This window comes from Colletotrichum aenigma (assembly GCF_013390185.1).
Source record: "Colletotrichum aenigma strain Cg56 chromosome Unknown KSG_Cg56_contig09, whole genome shotgun sequence".
Lineage (NCBI taxonomy): Eukaryota > Fungi > Ascomycota > Sordariomycetes > Glomerellales > Glomerellaceae > Colletotrichum > Colletotrichum aenigma.
Genome location: NW_023500915.1, coordinates 4,058,029 through 4,083,536, shown reverse-complemented (window position 1 = coordinate 4,083,536; position 25,508 = coordinate 4,058,029). Strand labels below are relative to the sequence as shown.

The window sequence follows — 25,508 nt, the reverse complement described above, 5'->3', positions numbered from 1 at the left end:
CAAGTTAAGGATCCGGATGGATTCTGGATGCTTTAGAGGAGTGTATTGGTATACCGGGACTGTGATATCGGCCATGTTTCTCGTCAAGCTATTCAACAAGAGCACTTGTGTACTGGTTTCGACGATGGTCCGATATAGATAGAAATGACGCTCCAGCCTGCGAAAGTTGATCTGAAAGCACAAGGGAAAGGAAAGTTGTTCGATGCTCGATGCTCAAGACTACGAGATGATAAAGTACGGAGGTATGAAGAAGTCAACTCCACTTGGTGAAGCAGGCTGCGAATGCGAATGCCTGCGCCTTGCACATGCATGACAACTCAGAGCCATTGCGCCTTCGTGTCATTATCGACCTATTGGATGACTTGGAGGTACACCACTTAATGTTTGACCGTCAGGCTGTAGATGACAACGCATTTACCAAAATTATACTATTAGTCTTAGGGAGGAAGCCTCATGGTTCATGAAGGCCTCCCTGGAGGCTGCCTCACATCCACTTGGACAAATAGCCACGAGACTGTCAGACGTCGTTGAAAAAAGTGGAATAAGCAGTCAGCATATCCGTAGCAAACTAAGAACACCACAGCCTTGCTTGTTCGCCCTCACGGACATGACTGATGTACCGTGACTCCCCCATCATGTCTTGCATGCAAGACATACCCGCCATACGCTCAGACTCAGCAAGGGGGAACCAAGAAACAACGACCAAGGGAAACCGACAAGCTTAAACCAAAGGAACCAAGGAAACCGGCCGGCAGCAGGCTCGAGCCGTAGAAACAACACCCAAATCCAAGTCAGCCGTCGGCACGCCGCGACTTCGGAGAGGCGAAACTTGTTCGTATGACAGCCGCTTACTTACCCCGCGAACATTTTCTCACGATATCTTTTACCCCGCCAACTGGAACACTGGTTGCGGGGACCATTCGCAGCCGACGGTCAAAGTTTGCAGCAATGGGCCGCCAACCCCCCCCCCCCCCCCCCCGTCCGCAGTCCAAGGGCCGCCTTCGATCTCGCACCACGCAAGCGGGCGAGCGGGGTCCTGCTTCGACTCGCCTAGCGTCCTGGAGGTTGGTTGGTGAGGCCGGGGGTTCGGGAAAGCGGGCGGCGTGGTATCAGCATCGCACACGGCGAGATCTTCCGCAGCAGTCCTGTAGTGACAGTCCGCGGGGGGCGGTTCTCCCTGCGGCCGGCCTACCTAACAAACAAGCGCCCGCGTGCCACACGGTCTGTGGTCGCCGTGAGCTTGTGTGGCACAGCAGCAGAAGCTCTACTGTTATCGTTTCGAAGTGCTCAGCTTCGCATGAGAATCCGTCGGGCCTTTTGCCTCGACTGATGAGACGCTGTGCTCGCGTAACCAGGTTGCGTTTGGCGAAAGGCCGTTGCAGAATGTCGAACGCTCCAGCAGACGGCTCCCGCAACCGGGGACGGACGTGCAAAGACACAATTGGCAATGGGCCGCGGGACTCAGACCTTCGCGGGTGGAGTTTTCAGACGGGATATCGACCGACAGAGGAGACCGGCCAGGGGAACAGACTCGCGAAGCGGGCTGGGCTGACAGGGCATGGTCGAGTTCTGTTACATCAGGCATAGAAGACCCGTTTTGCTGCAGCAAAGGGTTTGAAGGAACTGAGAAAGGATTTGGACGAGATGCGGTCAAGCGACTGGCGCAAGCTGTGAACCGAGCTCTGAAGGTCAACCTTGCCAGGCCAAGGTTCGGGGGCACAAGGGGCGTTTATCTTAGCAGTCGTTACTTTTGCAACGATATGCATATGCGTCTCTTAGGAGGATCAACATTGGGGGCGAAAATGTTACAGCAAGATGTTGGTTGTTGTGCCCATAGCATGGAAACATTGCGGCAGAAAGTGTATGATCTCCATCTGGCTAGCCAGTCGCCGTTGAGATGATGACTTCCCACTCGCAAAAGTCTGGAAGGAAAAAGCAAAAAAAAGACTTCCAGAAGCACTGGCAAACTGGTCCCTGAGAGGCACAGCTTTTTCCAACTGCATGTACTGCAGCCCAAGGATGCAGGATCGGCCTCTAGACCCGCCGTAACCTGCCGGAGCATCTCTTTTGAGCTCTGATCGCGAAAAGCCCGCATACTGCCGGCCGTGGTGCGGTATCCGAACAGATGGTGTAGCATCGATATTGAAAAGAAGACGAGAACAGGGTGACGAAACACCGCCGCGATGGGGCTGACGGCGAACTCGCCCACTACAGATCTTGGTTAGCGGGGCTTTGATCTGGATCACCGATTCTTCTCTTCGAGTGGCTGCAGCGCTCGGGGTTCAAGGGTGATGGCTCAGAGGTTGCAATCCAATATGGAGAGGACATCATCCGTGCTGTGCTGCCATGACGGAGGGAGGAGGAGGCCAAAGCTCCGTCAAACTTTTCAGCCGTCGAGCCTTGGAAGGCAAGCCGTCTGAACCATCCATGGGCTGCACGCTTGACGGTTATCCGAACTCTGTCCGCCGCAGCTTGGGCGGAGGAGCGACGATCGCCGCCGACCGGCCGGACGAACAGACATGTCGAGATGGGCGCTTGAGTGTCGACTGCAACTTTCGCCTCCAACTCTTGTTGGCCCTGACGTTAATCCTGGTCTGCCGACGCCTGCTTTGAGCGAGGCGAGTTGATTTAGACTTTCCAACAGCAGCGTGTCGCGTACCGCCTCCAGGTCTTTGCCATGCTTGCAGCACATGAAGCGCCTAGTCTCACGGCGGAGGTCTGGCCTCGCTTTCTTCTTTGGCCATGTTTCGGCCGAGGGGCTCTGCGCAAAGAAAGACAAATGCCTTTATGTTATGATGTTGCCCCTGACGGCCGTCTTATGACCGTCTGAACCTCTCAATTGTTGGGATTGTGGTAATTCCAATTTGCGTTTTGACGCGTCGCCGCACTGACGCACAGTCACTGACAGCTCCCTCCTCCTCCTGCGCCATACTCTGTACCACCGGACGGAACGTCTCGCGAGGGAATCGTAAGCGTCAAGCACGCCTGTCCAATTCGTCCAACATCCCAAAGCCCGGCCATCGTACGGGACAGGAGGTCGCCAGGTCGGCATCCTCTGGGGCTTTGTGGGTATCACCAGGTGCTGCTATTGACAGGGCCAATTCTTAATCATGTGGTCAAAGTATCCCGGTCACGGCCTTGCCCCCTTCAGGTCGTTAATCTCACCATTGATGGACAATCGTGGGAAGCGAAATGCGGTCCATCGATTCCACAGGGACCCCGGGTCGAACCATTGGAATCTTGTCTTCCAAAAGAGAGAATATCGACAAAAGAAGAGGCAATGTTTACCAGCGCTTGAACCACCAGTTCCCCGATGGCAGACAAGTTCAGTCACAGTTCCTTTGTTCGCCGCTGCACAATTTGACAGCTGCGAACTATTGGCTTGAGGATTGATGGTGCAGTCGCACGTCCCCTGTCTCAATATGTTTGTCGGTTGAGGCGCTCTGGCGTGGCCTATGAAGCATGACACGCTCCTGAAGGAACTGTGCGTCCAATTTTGTTTTCTCGGGGACGTTGTGTTTGACACCATTTCCCTGTTTCTCCAAAGCTGAAGGCCCTCTGGCAACCTGGGATGCCCTCGGTTGCGCTTGGTGTCGAGCTCGTGATGGAGGTGTACACGGACGCCAAGTCAGCCGAATACATCATCAAGCATGGAAGGGCCATCTTGGAGGGTGGAGGTTGGCTTCGCCGCTTGCGTGCAGCCCCCGAGTGCCAACGACCATGTCGGCACAAGGTCAATCCCACTCTGCGCTTCCAAATGCTTTTGCCAAAGTGGGTGAAGCCAAGCTGTCATCACCTTGCGGTGCCCCAGTTGACGGCGATCTATCTGAGCTGGTCGCTTCCCCAGCACTATTGGGATGCGATTTGCAGGCTTTGGGGCCTTATTGATGAAAAGCTCAATGTCGAAATCTTGATCGTGGAGTCTTCAGGGCAGATATGGGACGGATCGTCACAAACTTCGTCCGACTCTTCAAGGTGCGATGACGGCAGCCAAAGGGGTCTGTGAGCCGTGGGACGCACTGCCGTGATGTCCGTGTGCGTCCAAAGACGAATGGCCTCCTGTCGATAATGGCGCTTAACCCAATGTAGCAGCCGGTTTGTCGACCAAAAAGGAGGCTTGTTCGCAAAGATCCGACGACATGGACCGCCCACATGGAAACGCTGGACGAAGCCAGTCAGCGACCATCACAAAAGCAATTGTAAGCCCCAAGAACAAGGACGGAATACAATCCGTTTGCTTTTGTCGTTTCGTTGCCCCTCCCACTCAACCCCAAACAAAACACTTTGGAGGGAAGGTGACGATACGCCACGAGTCATGGGGAGCTGCACTGTTGGACTGCCTCCATCGCCAACGGCGCGCCGCCAGCACAATGGATGGTCGATCGGGAACTTGCTTTTCCGCCCCCATCATCCTTAGCACAAACTGGCAAACAGCCCTCTTGAGATGGTGGCTACGGTTAGAATTGCTTTTGGTGGGTACGGGCGAAGTCCGCTGTTTCTCGCGGTTGAGTTTCGTGGGCGATTGTAATTACTCCCAAGTCCTGAGCAAGCATCTCAGCCACGCCGTCGTCTCCCAGGCTATTTTCGCAACAGCAACAAAGTCAGTGGCTTCTCAAGTGGGCGGTGGGCACGTAAGTGATCCAATGGTCTAGCCCCCGTTCAGAGAGACATTCCAGAATACGTGGAGCAGTCGTAAGGCCCAGGTGGTCGACTGGGTTCAGGGGGCGTTCGTGACCACCTACTGTGGATTGCCCCCCGTCTCTTTCGCAATGGTGCTGGGTTCGGAAAGGGCGGGATCGCAGTGCGAGACGGGAAAGCCATACCCAGGTAAGGCATCGAGCGACAAGCTGAGCTGGCGAGAGATGAGCAAGGCGGGTCGTCGGTCTTCGTGCGTAACGATACCAACAACCCTGTGGCTCTGCTGAGCAGAGCGTTTGCGTAGGTACCATACCACTGCCACCAGTCCTTGGCTGCTAAGGCTCTCTCGGTTCAACATCAGCATCGTCTCTCCCAAGAAGGGTGGATCACCCGAGGTTGGCAAGTTGGCTGTCCCGCATCAGGCCGTTTCAAAAGACAGGTCGCCCACTACGTCCGATGCAGGGTCAGAACAGGCTGACAGGTCACTATTCCGCTGGGGAACTCTGAGACAGAGCCAGGACGGAAGCGGATAGCGAGACGATTCTTCGCCGCTCGGGGGAGCATTGCCCTAACGGCTAAAGCCTAGCAGAGGTCCCTGACAATTATGCCCTTGGTGATTGTTGAGGAAACAAGGCTAATAATGGTCTGGTTGTCGAGCAATGGGGCGCGGCCAGCCGACCGGCCGGTGGTGAAGCTATTGCCAACAAGTGCAGGGACTATGGCACCGGCGCGGGAAAAGTCTGCAAATCCGAGCTGAAGATGGCATTGAGTGCTGAATTCCCGGAGGACAAAACCCCCCAAAGTGCTCCTTTCCAAGAACCAAGGTCGACCGACAATGGTGAATGATGGCTGTGAGCCCGGGGTTGTAGTGAATGGCGTCGCTGATCATCCCCGATGAGACGGTGGAAGACTGCCATCTCCCATATGAGGCAAAGACTCCCCCACACTTCTTCAGGGGCCCCAGCGATTGCCTGCAGAGATCATTCATTGGAAACCTTGCAGAGCATTCACGAGCTTCAGTTGACGGCCAGGGTCAAGTTTCGTACGTTGCCCCCCCTGCTGGGACGCCGCTGTCGGATTGATTAAAGAGACATATGGCAGTGATTGCGAGTGCTGTATCTGTATCGTGGTGGCCCTCATTCTTGCACAGGCCGAGGAGAGTCAAGCTCGCGTTGTCTTGAGTCGTTCGGGTTGTGGCTCCCTGGATACTTCCGTTCCGCGTCTTGCCCGTCCGTCCCATGTGGCTTCGTTGTCCGTTCCACGGGTCAAGATTGCAACCTATGCGTCGTCGTCTTTCTGAGAAACCCAACTCATAATTCAGGGGTGTATGTGTCTGTCCGCCGACGACCCCTGCCTTAGCTCCGGGTGTCGTTGAGCGCGGCGGGAGCAACTAAGAAAGTTGAGTGCCAGGCCGAGGACCGACCACTGAGGGCGACGTTGGCAGGTCGGTCTTTGCAGTAAAATGGGTGTTCGCGGGCTGTCCGACCTGCTCTTTTGCATTCCCACCGTCTCGTGTGGCTTGCAGGGATTAGGTGCGGTGGACGGCTAAGATCCATGCAGAATCTGGACGGCTTCCCACCCTAATCACCTGCAAGTCAGGCAGTCCCCAGCCAAGGAGGGGAGGTGTGAGCAGGCCAGAGTGGATGACTTTAGAGTAGAGGGTGCGGTATGTAAGGTTCAGGTGGCCATCGCGGCCGGCACGTCAAAGTGCTTGTAGGCCACTTTTCCAGTCGTTCCCCCCCATATCATAGTCGCTATCCCCTCCAGCAGCCGGCACATGCTCCTGGATGAAAGGGCCTGCTTGCTTGCTTCTTGGATCATTCCTCCCTCTTTCACTCCAAGGTTTATGCTGATGTTCGACACGTGGAGGAGAGGATTGTACGGATAACGAACGGAGTGCGAGAGACTGTCTGGACCGGACCGAGCTGGAAATTGAGCCAGTGGAGACGCAAACGGGAGTTTGGCTGATTCTACCCCCCCTTTGGTGCTTCGTATGACGGCCGTCGCCTCATTTCATTTCGTCGCTGTCGGAGGAAGCCTCTGTCGGGAGAATTTGCTCTCAGCTGTGCAACCGATATTATTTTCCTGTCAACGACGTCGTACGGGGGCCGAATCGCAATCTGCAGCGCCGACACCTCTGAACTTTCACAAACGAGTAACGCAACGGATGGAGTTTTCTGGCTGGCTGGACCTAGAGAACCGCATGCATCGATAGCCGCGGTTGTCAACCTGCTTTGACAAGGTAGTTCCCTTTTGCAAAGACGGGCTCTCCCATATGAATTCCCTGGGCCACCCACGCATGAGCAGAACTTTTTCTCCATGCGCCGCGCGCTTCCTCTCATGCTTCCAAAGCTGAGCTGAGCTGACCAACTGGACAGAGCTCCCCTCGCCCCATCTAGCTCGTCAAGATGGGCCGATCAAAATTCACATTTCCTGTTCCGGGGAGGAAACAGAAGCCGCCCTTCGGACCGATCGTATCAGGGCCGATGTCGAAAGCCCAGAAAATCCTGGGAACCGCCGAGATCAACATCGACGCACCGCGGCAATGGGATAACGCATCGAATTCCGGAATCAGCGTTGCCGTATCTGAGAGCACCGCAACGTATCATCCAACCGAGAGAGGTCGCCATAATGAAGAGGAGGCTTTCAGCGGGAATCATCGCAGAAATATGCAATGGGAACAGGAGTCTGAGATTGTACCGGCGTATCTGACGAATCGGTTTTCGCAATTGAACACAGATGCTGGCCCAAGAGAGTTCACCGAGACATCGAGCCTCACCCGCCGAGGATCCAGCTCGACGATTACTTCATGGTACGACAAGTCGAAAATGCCTTTGTCAATATCTCAGCAAACTTCCTCGTCAGCGATGGCCAAAGGACTGCCCCAAAAAGCGAACGAGCTGCTGGATATTGAAGGACAAAACTCGGTGGCGCTATCAAACTCGAAGCCGAAGAAGAAGCCAAGCAGACTGGATCTGGGGCCATTGCTGTCCCGACACAAACACCACAGCCTGAGCCTCAAGAGTCGTGACAGCAACCGAGGGAGTCCAGTGCTCGGGCCAGACCATGTTACCAAGTCCCCGTCCCTTGCCTCCCTCACCTCCCCAAAATCAACACCACCGCCCATTCAGCAGCGGACGGAGAAGAAGCTGGTAAGACGGAGCACATACGAGCGTATGGTTGAGAACTTGTCATCAGGTCGCCCAAGAACGGGGTCAAGTAGCCGACGAGGCGCCAACGATATTAGCACACTGCCCAATCTGTACGAGCATTATGAGCAGATGTCGTTTGACCAGGTGCTGGGCCACGATGGGCCTCTCGCAAAATCGGATCAGACCATGACCAGAAATGGTCCCACACAACTGAGATCACCACCCACAACAGACCAGAGGCAGAGTGTCATGAGACCCGGAGTTCGCCCGCACCAGGCTCCGCCACCACAGGTTGCTCACGTCGTTGCGCCGAGTGTCCCAAACCCGCCCATCCCACAGATGACAATGGCAGATCGCGATTGCGCATCCAGCGTTTCGAGCCGCTATACCAAGACCTCCAAAGCGTCAAAACGAACCAGCCGGAGTATTGGTGGATCGGATTTGATGGAGAAGAGCGTGCTCTCGTTGTCGTCCGACTCTGAAGATGACTTCTTCCCTGACTCCATCTCAAAATCCACTGGCGAATCTCAGAGCAGTGATGCTGGTAGTCTGGCTCCCTCATCGCTGAAGTCGTTCCGATCTCGCGACGCGCCCTCTCTTTCTCACAGCTCCAGAAAGTCTGTCAAGCACGCAAGTTTTGCTCCGACCAACACGTATCTCACTATACCCGCCAAATCGCCTCCATCCAAGGCCCCAAGCCCCAGTGCGCGAATGAGCTCTCTTCCGCCCACACGATACCAGCCGCCAGCGCCTTCCAATCGCTCATCGTTGTACTCTACGAAGTCAACATCGACGACAAACTCCGGCAGCGATCGACAAGGCCCTCGGTCAGTTTACAGCTCTCAAGAGTCACGAGGCACCCCTGCCACGCCTGCCAAGCAGCCTCTTCCAAAGCCCGAAAGAGCGGTCGAAACACCGCAGCGTATGCTGTCAACAAAGTCATCTACACATTCTGTCGACCAGCCGACTCCTCCACTGAGTCCCACGTCCGTAGAGACTTTCAGCACGTCGACTGAATCTATCGATGCTCAAGGTGGATCGGATTCGAGATTTATGGCCGTAACTCGGCAAGAAGAGATGCTCCTTGCTGCTCTTCGCATGAAGCGAGCACGTATGCGCGAATCAGTCCTCGCAGAATACGAGGACGAGGCGCAATATGGTACGCAGTACCACCACCAACGTAACTCATCGCAGAACACCATCAAGGAAATGCAATGGCCCGAGCCTCCCCAGACTCTGCGTCATCAGACTTCCACCACGTCCAGCAGCACGATCAAGGCGGGCTCGCATACACCGTCCGAAGGGCGTCCGGGGTCATTGGCCGGCGGACGAAACCACAGTCGAAGTAACTCTCGACACCTCGATTTGCCGCTTTCCTCGTCACGAAACGGATCCGTGCCGTCGTCACGGGCAAGCAGCTTAAGGAGGTCCAGAGTGACCCAGGAGATGCCGCAGTCAGAGGCGAAGCATGAGCGAATTCTGCTGTACCTGGACCGACCTGTCGGCAACGTCAACTCGATGGATTTTGCCGAACCGAGCCCAGACCTGAGTGACTTCATGGATTTTGACAACGGTAGTGAAGAGGAGGAGGAACCGTCAATGTTTCGGCCACGCCTTCAGGGGTTTGGCGTGCCAAACAAGGGGCGAGGACGTATGCTGAGGACGAGTGAGCGGGGACGTCACGACTCTTCCCCTTTGAGACCTCGCAACCTCGCAGAAGTTCCGGGGCAGATCCACGTGGTTGAGTCTGAGAGCGATGTCGAGCCGATGGCGGGGATCCCGAGACCAGACTCTCCTGTCTCACCCGAAGGGACTCTTCCCCTGCCCAACCATGGGCTGTCGAAGAAGAAGGCCGTTCGGCTGAGTGCCGTCGGCAACGCTGGTGGTGTCGAAGCCGGCTGGTGGGGAGACGATGGTTGATGGCTGAAACGAGGGAACAGAAGCTTGCCGCACATGGTTCGGATAATCTCTTCTTGATACCCTGCACATGACTAATTTTCTTTGTTAATGATCGATCTTGTACAAATCTTGGACTGGATACAGGAGGCGTGGTGTTTCTGGTTTGGAGCGGGAAAGGGTAATCCTCATTCGGAATGAAGCGGGAGGATGTTTGCATGAGCCATCGTCTGTTTTTTTTTGCGTGCTTTATTCTTTCCCCTTACTTGCTCCGCAAACGGAGCCGAAGGCATAACGCTTGAGTCGTTTCGTTGACCTGTAATATTATTACAAGACATGCTTGATGGCGGCATAATGTTTTTGGATAGAACAAATGACGGACGTTGAAGTCGAAGGGAAAGGAGGTTAAGGAAAGTTCAGAGAGACTTTTGGGAAGGTGCCTTAGAAGACACCCACCCTCCTTCCATTATACCTACAATCCATTACATTCCTTCCGGCAATTGTCCAATCGCCACCTGACAACAGTCAAGCCTTCTCTGCTGTGCTCAGTTTTATGTGCCCTTCATTGTCATATTACCCATTGGCCCACAAGACAATAGCATCACACCCCTGCAATGCCACACATTTGAGAAAGTGAACCACAAGCAAACTTGAATTCATGCTTTGCGAGGGCATTTCCCGCCCGTCACTGAATTGAGTGAGATAAAGTACTAGTACATATTGTCACATCCGGTGGTTTTCCCCGTTTAGTGATCCATCAACGCCGGCTCCATCCTCCATAATCATTTCTGTCCAGCTGCCTCATCAAAGGTATCAAGTACAGTGTCCTTCAGATCCTTATCCTCGTTGCCCTCAGACTCTTGCGACTCGTGGTTGACGACCTGCTTCGCCATTGTCCTGGCCTGCGCCTCGCCAACCTTGCCGTAAACACTGAGACCGGTGGCAATCATGCCGCCGATGTCACCCACGTTGCCAGGAACAACAACAGCCGTGCTCTCCTTGGCCAACTTGGCAAAGGCGTCCACGTACTTCTCAGCGACGGACAAGCTTACGGCGCCCTTGGCCGCATCCTCGCCATCAGCAATGCTCTTTGCAATAGCATCGATACCAGCTGCCGTGGCCTTGGCCTTCATGAGGATGGCCTCGGCCTCACCGGACGCCCTGTTGATCTGCTCGGAGCGCATGGCCTCGGAAGCGAGAATCACACTCTGCTTCTTACCCTCGGCGATGTTGATAGCGGACTGGCGCTGACCTTCGGAGTCCAGAATCTCGGCTCGCTTCGATCGCTCAGCAGTGACCTGTCGGTGCATGGCTTCAACGACGCCAGCCGGTGCGTGGATGTCACGAATCTCGTATCGCAGACATGTGACGCCCCAAGCCTGAGCTGCCTCGTTAATGGCTTGGGTGATGTTGGTGTTGAGAGCTGCGCGCTCCTTGAGGACGTGGTCGAGGGTCAGTTGACCGATCTCGGATCGCATTGTGGTCTGCGCCAGCTGGGAGATGGCGTATTCGGCATCTTCGACCCCATAACTGCCAGACAGTCAGATCAGTAAGGGTGTCTCTGAAGAAAGGAGTCAAGACGTATGGGAAGTAGCGTACCTGGCCTTGTAGGCGTCAAAGACGCGCGTGTAGAGAACACCGTCCAGCTCAAGGGTGACGTTGTCGGCGGTGATGGCGCTTTGGCTGGGTATTTCGATGGCGATTTCCTTCAGTGACTTGACATAGGAAATGCGATCGATGAAGGGAACGAGAATAGCCAGACCGGGTTCGAGGATGCGGTTGAACTTTCCCATGCGCTCGACAATCCATGCCGTCTGCTGAGGGACGAAGCGGATGACGGTGTTTGCGGGGAGGGAAGGCTTCTGGAAGTAGGATGGAGGAATGCTGGAACCGATGCCGAAGCTCGAGGGGAGCAGACTCTTGGTGCTCGTCTGAAAGCTGCGCGACTGCGCGAATGCCCGCCGCAGAGGCGGGGAGAGGACCGCCTTGGTTACCGCCGAAGCCATCTTTGCTGCTGCAGCATTGGCCTAAGGTCGAATTGGACTGCGTGGATCACAAATGGAGGTTGCAAGCTCCGGGGGGCCAGCTCTCTCATCAGCTAAGGTAAGCACCGTGGGTCGTGGGTCGGTGGTCGGCGCTGCGGAAACAAGACGAAAAAAAAAAAGAAAAAAAAAAAGGACCACCGCGTTCCATTGATGACGGAGGCGGCAGCTGCCTGCCGACATTTAGCCGGCGGAAGGGGCCGAGGCCCGCCAGAGAGGTGGGTGTGATGCTCCCGTCCATGCAAACGCTCAAGTGCGAGCGATTCAGGACGTGATTCAAGGAATGGCTTCCCGGAATGAAGTATGCAACCTTCTGCTACGCCAATGCACAGGGAATATGCCACGACAGTACCAGAAGGATGGGTTAGTTTCTTCGTCAACTATGGCAGCCTGCTCCAATGCATGGATTTACACTTGCAGCAGAATTCGCTGCCAGACGTACATGCTTCGATAAGTCTACATAGTTCCATCACTCTCACACCGCATGTAATAAGGTAGCCTGCCTGACCGACCAGGTGTGAAAGGCGTTAAGCAACGAGGGTTCCAGTACAAGCGCCAGACGGGCGGTAAAGGACCAATGACAAGTGGCGCCTTGCATCAACGCAAGTCAGGCCATGCGAATTTCAGGGCGATTTCACTTGGGATGAAAACACAGGGTAGATATGGCAAGATGGTAAAGGCACGTGTGTCCGGTCCTTCAGCCCCTAAACTTACCTGGAATTCACCGGCACGTTCATATCAGTACGGCAGTAACACCTCGTCTGCCGTTGCTCTCTAAGCAAAACAAATCGAAAGCAAGGATTGAGTCTTGAGGAAAAAGTCGTCATCATTGAGCCATACTACCCATGCCATGTGTATCGAGAATCAGCCTACCCAGCCCATCCGTACCTTCTTTCGCGCACTCCAGAAATCATGAAATCGGGCTACTGGTATACGGAGCCTTCGGGAGGCTGAGGGATCTTCTTGTTGGCAGGAGCAGCCATGTATCTGGAACTGTGTCAGTAATGCCTTGGAGATTTCCACACCCTGTGTGCAGACGCACCTTCTGAGCTCGATCAGGATGGTCTCCATAGTGTTGTCTCTCTTCCAGCCGGCAAGGCAAGGCAACTGCTTGGGGTCGACGACGCCATTGCGAGGGTTCACGCAAGGCAGGTTGACCTGGCTAACAAACTGTATCGTGGGAGGCTCATCGGGGTAGTTGGGACCGCAATGCATCTTGAGGGAGTAGATTCGGTTCTCGTGGACGCTCTATCCAAGGACTGTCAGTCGCTGTCTTGTTTGCGATGGGGTTTCAAGGGTGTACTAACGTGAGGGGGTCCCAGAATGGTGCCGTTCCAGTCGGACATGAGAAGATCCTCGGCATCATTGAGACCGTAGGAGCAAGCCTCTGCAAGTTGGGGGGTCAGTCAGAATGCGCGGGGCAACTGGGAACGATCACATGGATTGCAAGTACCTGCTCCGAGACCCTTCTCGCCCTTCTCGAGCTCCTCGAGGAGTCTAAAGTTGCGCGGGACCTTTGCGCCCATGATTGCTGGTGTACAGATGTCGTGGGGAGGACGGTTGGTGTAGGATGAAAAAGAACGTAGAGTACGATGGCCTTGATGGAGGGGTTACAAAGTGGGAGGGAGACACTGGACCCGACATGCACTGGATGGAGCGAGCGTGAGAGAGGCCCGGCCTTACCTAACTGTCGGGTAGGTAGACCCGCAAGCGGTGTCTGGCTGTCGTATTCACACTGGACCTTCTTAGCGGCCTAGTTGAGAGACACAGCAGCGCCTGTACCTGAAGGGCACCAATGCTGCTGGCAAACAGCGCCTGAGGTCAGCTTACCTTAGTTGCCGGACGCACGCGCCAACGCGGGGCACTGGCAAGGCGGTGAGCGTCGTGCCGTTTCTGCCAAGGCGTCCGCGTGAGAAGAATGGGTACCTTCAATGCGGGTTGGCGGCCTTAGTCATCATTCAAGGTGGACAGCTCACCTCAATCGGGAGCTCTGGATGGACACCGAACATCGCAGTGAGATAGCTCCCTTGGCCTTTTCAGGAGAGGTTGCAAGCTCTCTTTCCTCAACACTTCATTGAACAACAGACAGATTGTCATTTCCAGACTCGCCCGTCGTTCAAGTCTCATTTGGCGCATCCTCTCGATAATGGACTGCCCCTGGGGCCACTCGTGACAGAATGACGACCCAGCTCCTAGCTACGGAGCTAACGAACCTCATCCAAGAAAGCAAACGGAAGCACAATGACCTCCGACAAGTACATAACCCCGAACAAAACATCTTCGATGTGCCATGCTGATTTGTAGCTATAAGGCTGCTGAAAAGTCACTCGATGAGTTGAAAAGCCTCAAGGGAGCCAACGAAGCTCAAGCTGCCAACGGTACTTTTCGCTGCCCTACGCGCGGCTTATGATTGTCCGTCGTGGCTGACCTTTGCCCACAGAACTCGCGCAGCGCCCCAACTTTGTTAATCCATTCATAATTGCATGCGGCACCAAAAATGCAAAGTTCACCGGAATCGCCATTGTCTGTCTCCAGAGGCTCATCGTCGCCCGCGCGCTTCCTAGGGGGAAGTTGAACCAGGTCCTCGAAGCCTTGAGAGAGGCCACCTCTGCCGGTCTCGATGTTCAACTCAAAATCCTGCAGGCTCTGCCTTCTCTCTTGCAAAACTATGCCACCGACCTCAAGGGCGACCTTCTCATCACTGCCTTGAACATTTGCTTCATTCTGCAGACCAGCAAGAATGCCATCGTCAACAACACATCGGCTGCCACCCTCCAGCAGTTGGTCGTCTCTGTTTTCGACAAGGTGGTTACCGAAGATAAAGCTGCGACTCCAGGAAGTCCCGCCGGAGAGGCCCCGACTGGCGATGGCGCGGTTGAGCTACGCGCAGCCGCCTTGGATGCCTACAGGGTAGGTTATTTGCTTCCACGACAACAGTTGGTCTTGCTGATCACCTCATAGATATTCAACGACCTCTGTCTCATGACTGAAAACCAACGTCCGGAGTACTTGAGATTCTCCGGCCTTCCTCAGACGTTTGGTCTAGAGCTGATAGAGTCGGTCCTAACCAACCACGCCGCAGTCTTTTCAACCCACAAAGAGCAGGCACACATCCTCCAGATCCGCGTAATGCCCTTCATTATCAGCGCTCTTAAAGGCAGACCAAATTTTGCCACATCTGTCCGCCTTGTTCGGATTCTTTACACACTATTGCGAAGACATATCAACATTCTCCCGGCAGCCAGTGGCGACGCCTTGGACATTTTGACGCATCTACTCGACCAGGACACCGCCGTGTGGAAGCGGGCCCTCTGCCTAGAGGTCTTTAGGGGCATTTTCGCCGAACACGCCCTTATCAGACGGATCTTTGTCAACTACGATGCCAAGGAAGGCGAGAAAAACATTGTCAAACACTTGACAGCGACGTTTGTGAGGCTCAGCACCGAAAAGCCATCTGTTATTGGATTGGGTCACCAGTCAACCATACCTGTGGCGAACCCCTATGCTAGCATCGCATCATCGACCGACCAGGCCATGTTGGAAGCCAGTGGCGTCACTGGTATCATCAGCGGATCTGTTGGTTCGGATGGTTCTAATATCGGAATCAGCACGCAGTGGAGCAATGTCAGAGTTCCGTGCATTGACCAACTGGACAAGACCGAGGCACCGTCTATCCCAGAGTCCTACATCTACAGTCTAACATTGTCCTGCATCTCATCGCTTTCTGAGGGCCTCGCAAAGTTCATTCTTCCCCTGACAGTACCCGGAGAAAGCCGAAGCCGCAAGAGAGGTGGAAAGCAGGAAGCAGGGCGCGACTCCCCAGCACCGCCACAGGAGGATGCTGAAGGCCAACGCGGTGCATTGGAACGATCAGCCTCCTTCAAGAAGAACCCGGTTCCAATCAACCCACTTGTCTTGGAAGATCACCCGTTGCACAATGAGGTGAAGATCTGTGCGGCCATCATTGATGAATGCTGGCCAGCGATTCTTGCCACTTGCTCAACCTTCCTCTACGCTGCCATGGACTCCGAGTACTACCACAGTCTCGTCAGAGCGTTCCAGAAGTTCGCTCATGTAGCCGGACTGCTTCAGCTGTCGACTCCGAGAGATGCTTTTTTGACAACGCTTGGAAAGGCCGCCGTCCCTCCAAACGTCTTCACAGCATGCCTCAATGCCGGGACAGCTCGACCAACAACACCCACGCCAACTAACGAAGCTCCTAGCAGCATTTTCAGTAATGCTCGAGGGCTGCTTAGCGTTGACAGCTTAGCGACGCAGTCCACGCCGATCACCGAAAAAGGACGGCAGCAAAGCGTCGATGGAAGCCAGATGACCCTTAACACTCGAAACCTCCTTTGCTTGAGAGCCCTCTTGAACCTCGGAATCGCCCTCGGTCCGACCCTGGGCCCATCCTGGCGCATCATACTCGAGACCTTGCAGCAAGCTGATTTCGTTCTCTTTTCCACGAGTAAGACTCCTGGACGAACGCCTCTCGCCACGAAAGGGACAGATCATCAGGCAGAGGGCGAAGCAAGCGCTCTGTTGTCGAACTTTGCCTCTGAAGTAAGAGCTGTGGAAACAGCTGCCTCGAGACTAATTGAAAGCACGATTGACTTCCCAAATGATGCTTTTGGAGAGGTCGTGACGGCGATATGTAACCTCCTCGAGAGAGCAAACGAAGAGAAGCAAAAGGCCGAGACCGCAAGTCAGCCACAGTCTCCGCAGTCCGGCAGTATAAAACCCCCGGGCCAACATCGCCGAGTGCTCAGCGTTTCTACGACTGCCGCCGCCGGACCAAACCAAGAAGACCACTTCGCCCTCGCCAAGCTAGGTGATATTGCCACAATCAACATTGACCGTCTCCTATCGTACCCACCTGATGTGTCAGGTTGGACGCCGCTAACATCCGAGCTCATCCACATTCTTAACGCGTCTGCAATGAATGCCTCCGTAAGACTGCGCGCTGCAGATATTCTGGTTAGACTGGCTCTCGAGTCGGCTAATGTAGCGGCTACCATGGAACGCGATCAATGTGGGAAAGTGCAGCTTCTCCTCCTAGAGGCACTGCGAGACGCCCTCATGCCTTTGCAGCGGGATGACAGGGAGGTGACTGTGGCTAGCCATGGAACGGATGTCGAAATCCACAAGGTGGTGCTCGAAGGCTTGAAGAACCTGCTCGAAAATTGCGGCGAAACTCTTGTCAGCGGCTGGGAGATTGCCTTTGAAATCATCGGTTCCATCTTCATCGACAAGAAGTTCGCCCCTGGTGAGCGCCGGGGTTCCCAAACGGTTGTTCTCATGACACGATCAGCGAAGCTTGTCAGATCTTCGTTCAATTCCCTTCAACTTATCTGTTCTGACTTCCTAGCGTCCCTGCCCAATTCCTGCTTTCTCATACTTGTTGATACCCTATACAAATTCTGCTCGCAAGATGACGATCTCAACATTGCCCTTACGGTAGAGTTGCCCACGTACCAACCTTTTATTGTTTAGCTAACAATATGCAGACCGTAACGTTTTTCTGGGTACTCTCCGACTTCCTCTCTGGCAAGACGGAATCCCTGCCCATCACCGCCGATCTGATGCAGGGCTCGAGTATTTCGGATTTAGCTGCGCTTGCCGCAAACTCTGAGCACACGGCATCGGATGCTGCCCTTTGGATGCTTTTGCTCCTGAGGCTCACGACCGTCACTGCCGATGAGAGGCTGGAGCTTCGAAACAGCGCAATCCAGACACTGCTCAGAATCTTCGACGCCTACGGCGACAAGCTCAGCCCTGAGGCCTGGTCCATCTGCGTCAAGTCCGTGGTCTTCAAACTTCTCTCTTCGATCGAAGACGAGCTCCAAGCTGCTGCCAGCGAAAACTCAGCACACCGAGACCGCAAGGAATGGCACGAGACTGCGGTGGTGGTCTTGAACGGCATATCCGAGCTCTTGGCGACGTACATGGAGCCTCTCTCGACTCATTCCTCCTTCAACGGCCTCTGGCAGGAACTTCTGGGCCACTTCACAACTTTGCTCGACTTCAAGGTTCTCAACATCAACACGGCCACCTACAAGGCTCTTGGGAAGGCCATCAAGTTCGAGGAAGAACCGGGCAGGCCGATCTTTGACACGGATACGGTCAATGCCGCGTGGGAAATGTGGTCCCGGGGAACACCAACCTCCCTCGACGAGGACGATGGAAAGAAGGCTGACAACCAGAACTGCTTGATAGCCTACGTCGCCGCCTTCCATGACGTCTACCAGCTAGTCCAGCAGGATCTGACAGTCGACCGAGTGCGCCAGATGCTCACCCTTTTCCGCGAGGCACTGCAACAAGCCACTGTCGGAGCCTATGTCAACGACGTCGAGTACGTCACGCCACTGCAGAATCAGGTTCTCGAAGCCATCAAAATGGTCCGAACAGACCTTGCCGGCGTGCCCTCCGCAATGATCTCCCAGGTGGCAGAGTTCGTCCGCTTAGCATTCTCAGATGAAGCTCTCAAGTCCCACGGCTCCACGAGGAGAACCTACGTCGCAATGTCCAAGGCCAGCATGGCGATTCTGCAGACCCTCATTCTGAAGAACGCTTCCGACGCGGATATCTACTCCAGCGAAGCCTTCTCCGCCGCCCTGTCGGCCCTCTCCAAGCCCGTCATCCTGAAATACGGCTTCCCGATCGTCACAAAGTCAGCACAACCATGGCGCCTATCCACAAACACCATCCTCGCCGTCCTGGAAGCCACACTCCCGCAGATCCGTAATCTCGAAGTGCCTCGCGAGACTCTCCAGTCCATCTGGCAGATGATTGTCGAAATCGCAGACGGCATCGTCAGCGCAGACACAAACGTCGCCCCGCCGTCCGCCGACCTCGCCGACGACGAGTCCTTCGACATCACCTCCTTCCACAAACTCCGCGAGCTCATCATCCCCTCCCTCGGCGCCGAGGCAATCCCAGACACAACCCGCAAAGCCTACGCCGAATCCCTCTTCCGCACCACAATCATCCACGCCCCCTCCCCGGCGGAAGCAGCCCTCCTCTCCGCAAGCGACGGCACCGGCCTGGCATCCCTCTACACCAAACGCAACGGCCGCACCATCGACCCCGCGCCCACCCGCCGCCAGCGCATCGCCTACGTCTGCCTCGACGAGCTCTTCTCCCTCGTCTCCGTCTACAGCGAAGACTCCGTCCGCATCGTCGTCCAGCCGCCCACGCCGGCCTTCCCGCCCCCCCGCTCCGTGCTCTCTGAGGCGCCACAGGCCCTGCACATCCGCATCGCCCGCACCGCCGCCCCCTTCCTCATCCTCCGCACCGCGCTCACCATCCGCGCCTACATCGCCGACCAGCCCCTCCGCGGCCGCATGCCGCAGCCCCTCTCCCAGCGCAAGGAGCTCCTACGCGTCCTCCGGCAGCTCGTCGACCTCACCTCCGCCTCGGACGCGATCCCCGACACCCCCAACGTCGAGAGCGACGGGAGGAAACACCTTCTGCGCCTGTACCCGCTGCTCGTCAGCGCGGTGCAGGTGGCGGGCGGCTCCGGCGACGAGGCGGTTCTGAAGCTGTGCACCGAAGCCCTCGAGGTCGTCGGCGGCGAACTCGGGCTTTAAGGAAACATTGATTTTACATTTTGCTTTTCGTGTACATTCATGCCTAGATGACTAGACAGACATGCAGCCGGCACCTGATTGTAGATCATTATTCTCGAGACACATAAAATGGATTCTTTTGCTCATTCTATCCTTGACTGAGCGCCAAGACCCCGACGTAGTGATGCTCACCCAAGGAAGCCGTCTGACCTGATGCCAAAGTCATTAAAGCTCGCTGGCTTCCTATCGCTTTCTGCTCAACATTCTGTTCCAACTTCCTCAGCCAACGTCCAAAACCCCAACTCAAAAAAAAAAGCAAGACCTAGGCGCCCATCTTTACACCCCTTACCACTGCATACAACCAAACTTCCCTCCTCCCGACTCCCAGCCAAGACAAACCGCATGCCGAGGCCATACCTGCATAACTAATATCCGTCCTCACATCCACCAAACAAACAAACACCCACCCCTCAAAACCAAACATGCCGTGTCCTCGGCTCACAGACGGTTCACACACCACCTCTAACCATTTAATCAACTTCATCATGCCTCGTTAACCATCTCACAGCCTTACAACCGTCCTCAACCCCCCCAAACCATAAACACAAAACATACAAACACCACCTAACCCCAAAACCCCGGGCACAAATCACCCCATCCGTCCACCCTTCCCCCGCATCCTCCGTATGTACAAACAACATGCAACCAACCACATGCACCGGAATCCTGCAGCGTCTCAATTGGACAAGCCCTTTCTTCTCCGGATGCACAAATCAGGCAGCGGAATCCCACACGGCCAGACGGCCCGCAACGCCCTTTGCCCTGCGCAGGACTCACACATCATTTGGGGGTGTCAGCCACGCCGGGAAAGAAGCAAGGTCCACCAACCCGCATGCTTCCCTAATCTTACCCCGTCCTCGTGTCCGCACCAGGGATGGAGGGAGCCTGCCTGTGCCGGCAGTAGTGCAGTGTACCCGACACAATCCGGGGATAGGGTTCAGTGCTGTAGTCTCGGGGAGAAACACTGTGGAACAACTCCCAAGGAAAGCTTGGGGTGTATTGGCTTTGCATGGCGTGGTGTTGGCGATTTCAGCTCAGAGGGGTGGGATGGGAAGAGTAACAGGTCGCACTTTCACTGTGAAGTGACATAGTGTATTAAAGTGTACTTTTTAGAAACTCTGCTAGCACGCAGGCGACTTTTGTAACTACCCCCCTTCCCTTCTCCTTTTACTTCTCTCAGCTTTAATAGTTAGGGAGGATTATAGCGATTGCTATAATTACTTTATTTTTATATTCTTTATATTTATCTAGTTTATTAAGTTTATTCTAAACCTCTTTTATCTTTTTATTATATTTAAGCTTTTTATAGAGTTTCTTTTAGTTTTTTTATAGGTATTAATGTTTTTAATATCACTATATTTAGAGAAGAAGTATATAGTAATTTAACGGATAAATATTTAGTAGTAATATTTATTTCTAAATTTATCTAAGGACTTAATATTAGGACTTATATTATTAATATTAACTTGAAACTATTCTTTATACTTTTTTATAAGAGTAATAAAGTTAACTTTCTATTTTATTGCTTAGTTTATTAATTTAGTAATAAATATTCTAATAAATTTAATTATAATAAGTTAATCTTATTAGGAATAATTAATAAGTAGAGGAAAAATAGATCTATATTCTTCCTCTTATATAATTTTATATAGTGAGTTATCTATAAGTTATTAAGGTTATTAATAATCTTTTTATAAACTTAGATTAAAGCTTTCTTAGTTATTATAAATAGTATTATAATATATAGTAAGTATCTATTAAAGTATAAATATAATTTTCATAGTGTAGCGTAAACTTCTATAAATTGGATGTGGCTGGGCTCAAAGGGTAGAAGAGGAAGAGTAACAGGTCAATTGATTGAACGGCGACTTAAAACGAGAGTAGGTGGTAAGACAGGCGCTTCGCGGAACCTCGTCTAGCTGAAAGACAAAGCCCTCGTCGCGATGCCTCTGGTATCATGATCAACCCCCAACAGCCCGAGCCCCCGACCGGTGCCGGGCTCTTATTACATCCACTACCAGGCTAACGAATCCAAGCGTGATTACAAATTGACACAAGAAAGAAGGTATTTTTTTGAATTTTCTGAATATCTCGCAGCAGAGGACAACTCAGGCAGCAGTCTTCTCGCTATGTGCAGCGCGAAGGTTGATGTCCTCCTCGTGGTCGTTGGCATGGATCTCCTTCTCGACCTGGTGCATGTCGACATGCGCAACAGCCGCGTCGCCGTCGAAGATCTTGGAGATCTCCTCGAGAGTGGGGCCCTTGGTCTCGACGTAGAAGAAGTAGACAAAGACGAGCTCGCAGAAGTCCCAGAGGGTGTAGAACAACATGAAGTTCCAGTGGTTGGGGAGATCGTCCCACGCGATCTTGTTGGTTTGGCTAGGACGATGTTAGTGGAGGACAGAGAACAGGTCTTGGATGGTTCAACGTACTTGCCAATGGCCAGAATGGCCTGGACGGTAATGTTCATGATCATCATACCCTTGGCGCGAAGATGGAAAGGCAGAACCTCAAGAGCGTAGGCGATCAATAGACCGGAGAAGCCAATGTCGTAGAAGATGCCAAAGACCCAGATGAAGACCAGCTGAGCATACCCGGAACCCTGGTTGCTGCCGCCAGAGTTCTCGTAGACGGCACCGGTGATGGTCCAGCAGACGAAGGAGCCGACCATACCGCTGATGGCGACCAGGAACAGCGGACGGCGGCCAAAGTAGTCGACAGTCAAGGCGGCACCGATGGAGCAGGAGAGATCGAGAATCGACTTGCCGGTGGAGATCGCGAGCTTCTGGTTCTGTTCCGTGATGCCGGCACCTTCGTAGATAGCGTCCATGTAGTTGGAGAAGAGAGCGTTGCCCGAGTACTGTGAGATGATACCCAGAGAAATAATGATGGCCAATCTCCATCGGTTGCCCTTGGTCTTGAAAAAGTCGACGTAGCTAGTCGTACGGTCGGCGTTCCTCTCCATCAAAATGGTCTCCTTCATCTCGCGGAATTCAAACTGAACAGTCGCGTTGTTGTAGTCGCCACCTGCGTGGTGCTTCGCCAAGACGGCCAGGGCTTCCTCGGAGCGGTCCTTGTTGATGAGGTAACGAGGCGACTCGGGAACGAACCAGATGCCGATGAGTTGGATAACGGATGGAACGATTTGGATGAAAGTAATCGATCTCCAGCACCTTTTTATTCACTTGTTAGCATGCACAGATCAATGAAGATGGTTGTGTGAAGCTGATCATGATTCAGGGGCTGGGTAAGTATGAATCCATAACATACCAGTCATTGTTGACGTATGAAGTTCCCCAGCCGATACTCGCGACGATCAGGGCACCCAAGTTCCACAAGCAGTTGTAAATGGCAGTGACTGGACCACGGTGTTGAGGGTGGCAGATCTCTGTAAGCAGGAGGGGAGATGACATCTGAGCCAGTGAGTTGCCGAAACCGAGGATAAATCGACCGCCAATGTACACTGGAATCGTGAGTTATTGCCATCTCTATCGGGGATAGTGCGATTATGAGTTAACTTACTTCCCCAGCCGTTGCAGAAAGCAGTGATGCAACCACCGACAATCATAAAGATACAGCCGCTGATGATGGCTACCTTACGTCCAAAACCGTCGGCTACATAGGGAGTGATGAAGAAGGAGATGATGGAACCGATGTTGAACATGTTGATAAGAATTCCGAGCTTGTTGTTGTCGGAGACGCCATCGCCGAAGTAGTCCTTCCACCGCTGCATCTGCTGGGATGTGTTGACGAGCATACCATCGTAACCGGTGGTGGCCGAGGCGACCATGAGGAAGATTGTCGAGAAGTAGAGCTTGCGAAGGTGAGGCTCCTTCAGCCAGTAGACCTTTTCGAAGCGCGGAGCCTCAGCTCGCGCGATCTCGACGTTGTCAGCAACCTGCTGAGAGGCGACGACCTTCTTCACCATGATGGCGGTATTCTGGGGTGCGTTCCAAAGAGCAGGAAAGAACTTGAAAGATGTTAGAGAAGGGTTGAAGTTGATTGACCGACTCGCGGGTGAGGAAAGAGCGCGGAAGTGATCGTGAAGGAGGGCAGGGTCACAAACTTATATCTTTCCCATCTCCAACTACGCCCTGAGCACCCATGCGGGAGCAGCACTTTTTTCTTTTCACCCGCGTTGCTGACCCCGGAGCTGCCTTACTCACCCCATTGGGACATTTGCACCCCCATGAAGGGGAAGTCTGGGGGAGGGCGGGGATGACCAGAACAGGGGTTCGCGGCGGCCGGCACGAATTGGCAACATGCGGGTAAAAATGGGCAGAGTGATGGGACATTTTCTTCCCCAGGAGACACCGCGTTCGGAGTGATTCTAGTTCTCGTGCGTGGTGGGCGGGCGTGTTGCCCCTTCTCCGTCTAGCCCTTCGGGAAAGGCCATGCAAATGGCAGATCTCTCATGAGATAGGTCCAGACATGCAGCCGGCGGATTGGTGGGTGCGGCACAGAAGCATACCCTCCAGGTCCGGAACGGACGCCGACAAGGATTTGGCTCCCCTGCATCCTTGATTCGTGGGTTGAACCTTTTCATGTTGGAAAAAAAAGTGCCCAATGTACCATCTATGTGGCACGGAAGCTGGTAGCTTGCATCCCAGCATGCGGAATGGTCATTTGAGAAGTTTCGTCTCCGCTCCATTTCTGTGGAAATGCGACCTTCTCGCACCGACTTCAATGGCGCCCTGGGACTATCTTGTAGCCGGTGCCGTGGCTTGTAGAATATTGTCAGCTTGTGCTTTGGCATAGGCAGATTCCTGATCCAAATCGGAGCACCTTACATCTGCGTTCTCTAAGGACATATTCGAACGCGGCCCTCACGAAGAACCTGAGTTGTCGGTGGTGCCGCATCTCCGGTCCGCCGGCTCATCCTTCGAGGCTAGGCAACAACTTCGTTGTGCTATCCAACTATGTCTTTGTAAATTGAAAATAGAAATCTGCTATGCTTCTTGCCCTGCACGTCGCCCGGCAGACCGGTAGTGACACCGCTGCAGTGTAGCGTCGCGCGTTGTTAGGTCTAGCGCATCATCATGTGTTGGCCAATGAGTATTTGACCTTGATCAAACAGGTAGAACATCATGAGATCCATGACTACTAGTCATTTCTCAATCTTTGGCGAGTGCGACATTGGCTTAGACTAAGGCAAGAAGGCTGGGATACACGCATGGCCATGCTGCAGGATGCCCAAAAACTTGACATGAGTAAGCTTCTACCAAGATATGTGCCGTTGAGGACCAAGCGAACTCGTGCATGAAAAGAATGAGGAGCTAGCGTACCAGATGATTGTTCAACAGCCCTGCCTGGCCTCTGGCAAAGTGCGGTTTAGGTGTCAAGCTGATCTGGGGAGCATGTGGCTTCACGAGTAGGTCCGTCCGGGAGAAAAGGCCGGGAAAAGGCAAGGACATTTAACCATGTAAACTCCATTGGTTGGAATGTCATGGAGGGATCGATTGTTGGAAGCGAGAGTGTGTCGAGACGGCGCGGGATAGAGTTGGGGTCCTTTGGTTCGAAACGTGGAGCCTGGGGAAGAGCTCTAAGACGGCTGCATGCTGCGTTATGCTCGTTGGTGGACTTCGGTTACGAGAGACCAGCTGTGGCAGTCGATGGAGCGGGTGAAAGTCGAGATGGTGGTGGGCTAAGCTTAATGACTGGATTCGCCTGGGTCCGGCCATGCGGGTGGGAGGCGCATGGCGCTTTAGCGAGACTGTTAGAAATCCGGACCCTTGACCGATGGACCAGTCACCTCGTTAACAGCGTTTCCCTCCGCAAGTCAGTTTCGATGTGAGCAGCGACGAGGCAAGTTGTTGGCGAAGCCTTCTCGACTAAGGCCATGGAGCAATTTTCGGTACCGAACGTGAGTATGGTTGATGGTACGATCGATAGTTAGCACGACGCTATGAATGGAAATGAGAGGGCGAAGATGTGCTGCAACCTTCCAAGGCTTGCGGCGTAGTTGGTTTTCTAAGCGCCTTTCGATTCTGTGTGTTGAAGTCCGACTTGATTCAGCCCACTTGGGTTTTCCCTTTGCCGTCAGTCCATCCCGAGATGGCTTCATGAATCATTGACCCATCTAGGTAACAGTTCACCGTGAATCTTTGCACCATGTTTTCAATACTTTCCAGTAACAGTGCCGCCTTCTTGGT

The 25,508-nt window shown here is 53.8% G+C and overlaps 5 protein-coding genes across 5 annotated transcripts, besides 1 other annotated feature; 2 read left to right on the top strand and 3 right to left on the bottom strand.

Moving 5' to 3' along the window:
• The first annotated feature begins 5,876 nt into the window (after window positions 1-5,876).
• Window positions 5,877-5,954: a sequence feature (Short protein (CGCA056_v013782, KAF5506863.1) was converted to a misc_feature.).
• A 1,170-nt stretch (window positions 5,955-7,124) lies between these two features.
• Window positions 7,125-9,710, top strand: CGCA056_v013781 (uncharacterized protein; the record flags this gene model as incomplete). The annotated part of the gene is made up of 1 exon (XM_037329024.1): window positions 7,125-9,710. The coding sequence occupies one exon, from the start codon at window positions 7,125-7,127 to the stop codon at window positions 9,708-9,710; it is 2,586 nt and encodes an 861-aa protein (XP_037172547.1).
• A 758-nt stretch (window positions 9,711-10,468) lies between these two features.
• Window positions 10,469-11,692, bottom strand: CGCA056_v013780 (Uncharacterized protein; the record flags this gene model as incomplete). The annotated part of the gene is made up of 2 exons (XM_037329023.1): window positions 10,469-11,216; window positions 11,286-11,692. 2 exons carry the CDS (start codon window positions 11,690-11,692, stop codon window positions 10,469-10,471), a joined length of 1,155 nt encoding a protein of 384 aa, XP_037173330.1.
• Window positions 11,693-12,651: 959 nt separating this feature from the next.
• On the bottom strand, window positions 12,652-13,254 carry spm2 (Ubiquitin-conjugating enzyme spm2; the record flags this gene model as incomplete). The annotated part of the gene is made up of 4 exons (XM_037329022.1): window positions 12,652-12,715; window positions 12,771-12,976; window positions 13,036-13,115; window positions 13,182-13,254. 4 exons carry the CDS (start codon window positions 13,252-13,254, stop codon window positions 12,652-12,654), a joined length of 423 nt encoding a protein of 140 aa, XP_037173015.1.
• Window positions 13,255-13,969: 715 nt separating this feature from the next.
• Window positions 13,970-19,317, top strand: CGCA056_v013778 (Protein MON2-like protein; the record flags this gene model as incomplete). The annotated part of the gene is made up of 6 exons (XM_037329021.1): window positions 13,970-13,983; window positions 14,033-14,106; window positions 14,169-14,638; window positions 14,690-16,994; window positions 17,097-17,185; window positions 17,236-19,317. 6 exons carry the CDS (start codon window positions 13,970-13,972, stop codon window positions 19,315-19,317), a joined length of 5,034 nt encoding a protein of 1,677 aa, XP_037173016.1.
• A 2,147-nt stretch (window positions 19,318-21,464) lies between these two features.
• CGCA056_v013777 (Lactose permease) lies at window positions 21,465-23,284 on the bottom strand (the record flags this gene model as incomplete). Its single annotated transcript, XM_037329020.1, has 4 exons — window positions 21,465-21,735; window positions 21,789-22,529; window positions 22,627-22,819; window positions 22,879-23,284. The coding sequence occupies 4 exons, from the start codon at window positions 23,282-23,284 to the stop codon at window positions 21,465-21,467; spliced, it is 1,611 nt and encodes a 536-aa protein (XP_037173019.1).
• Between the last annotated feature and the right edge of the window lie 2,224 nt (window positions 23,285-25,508).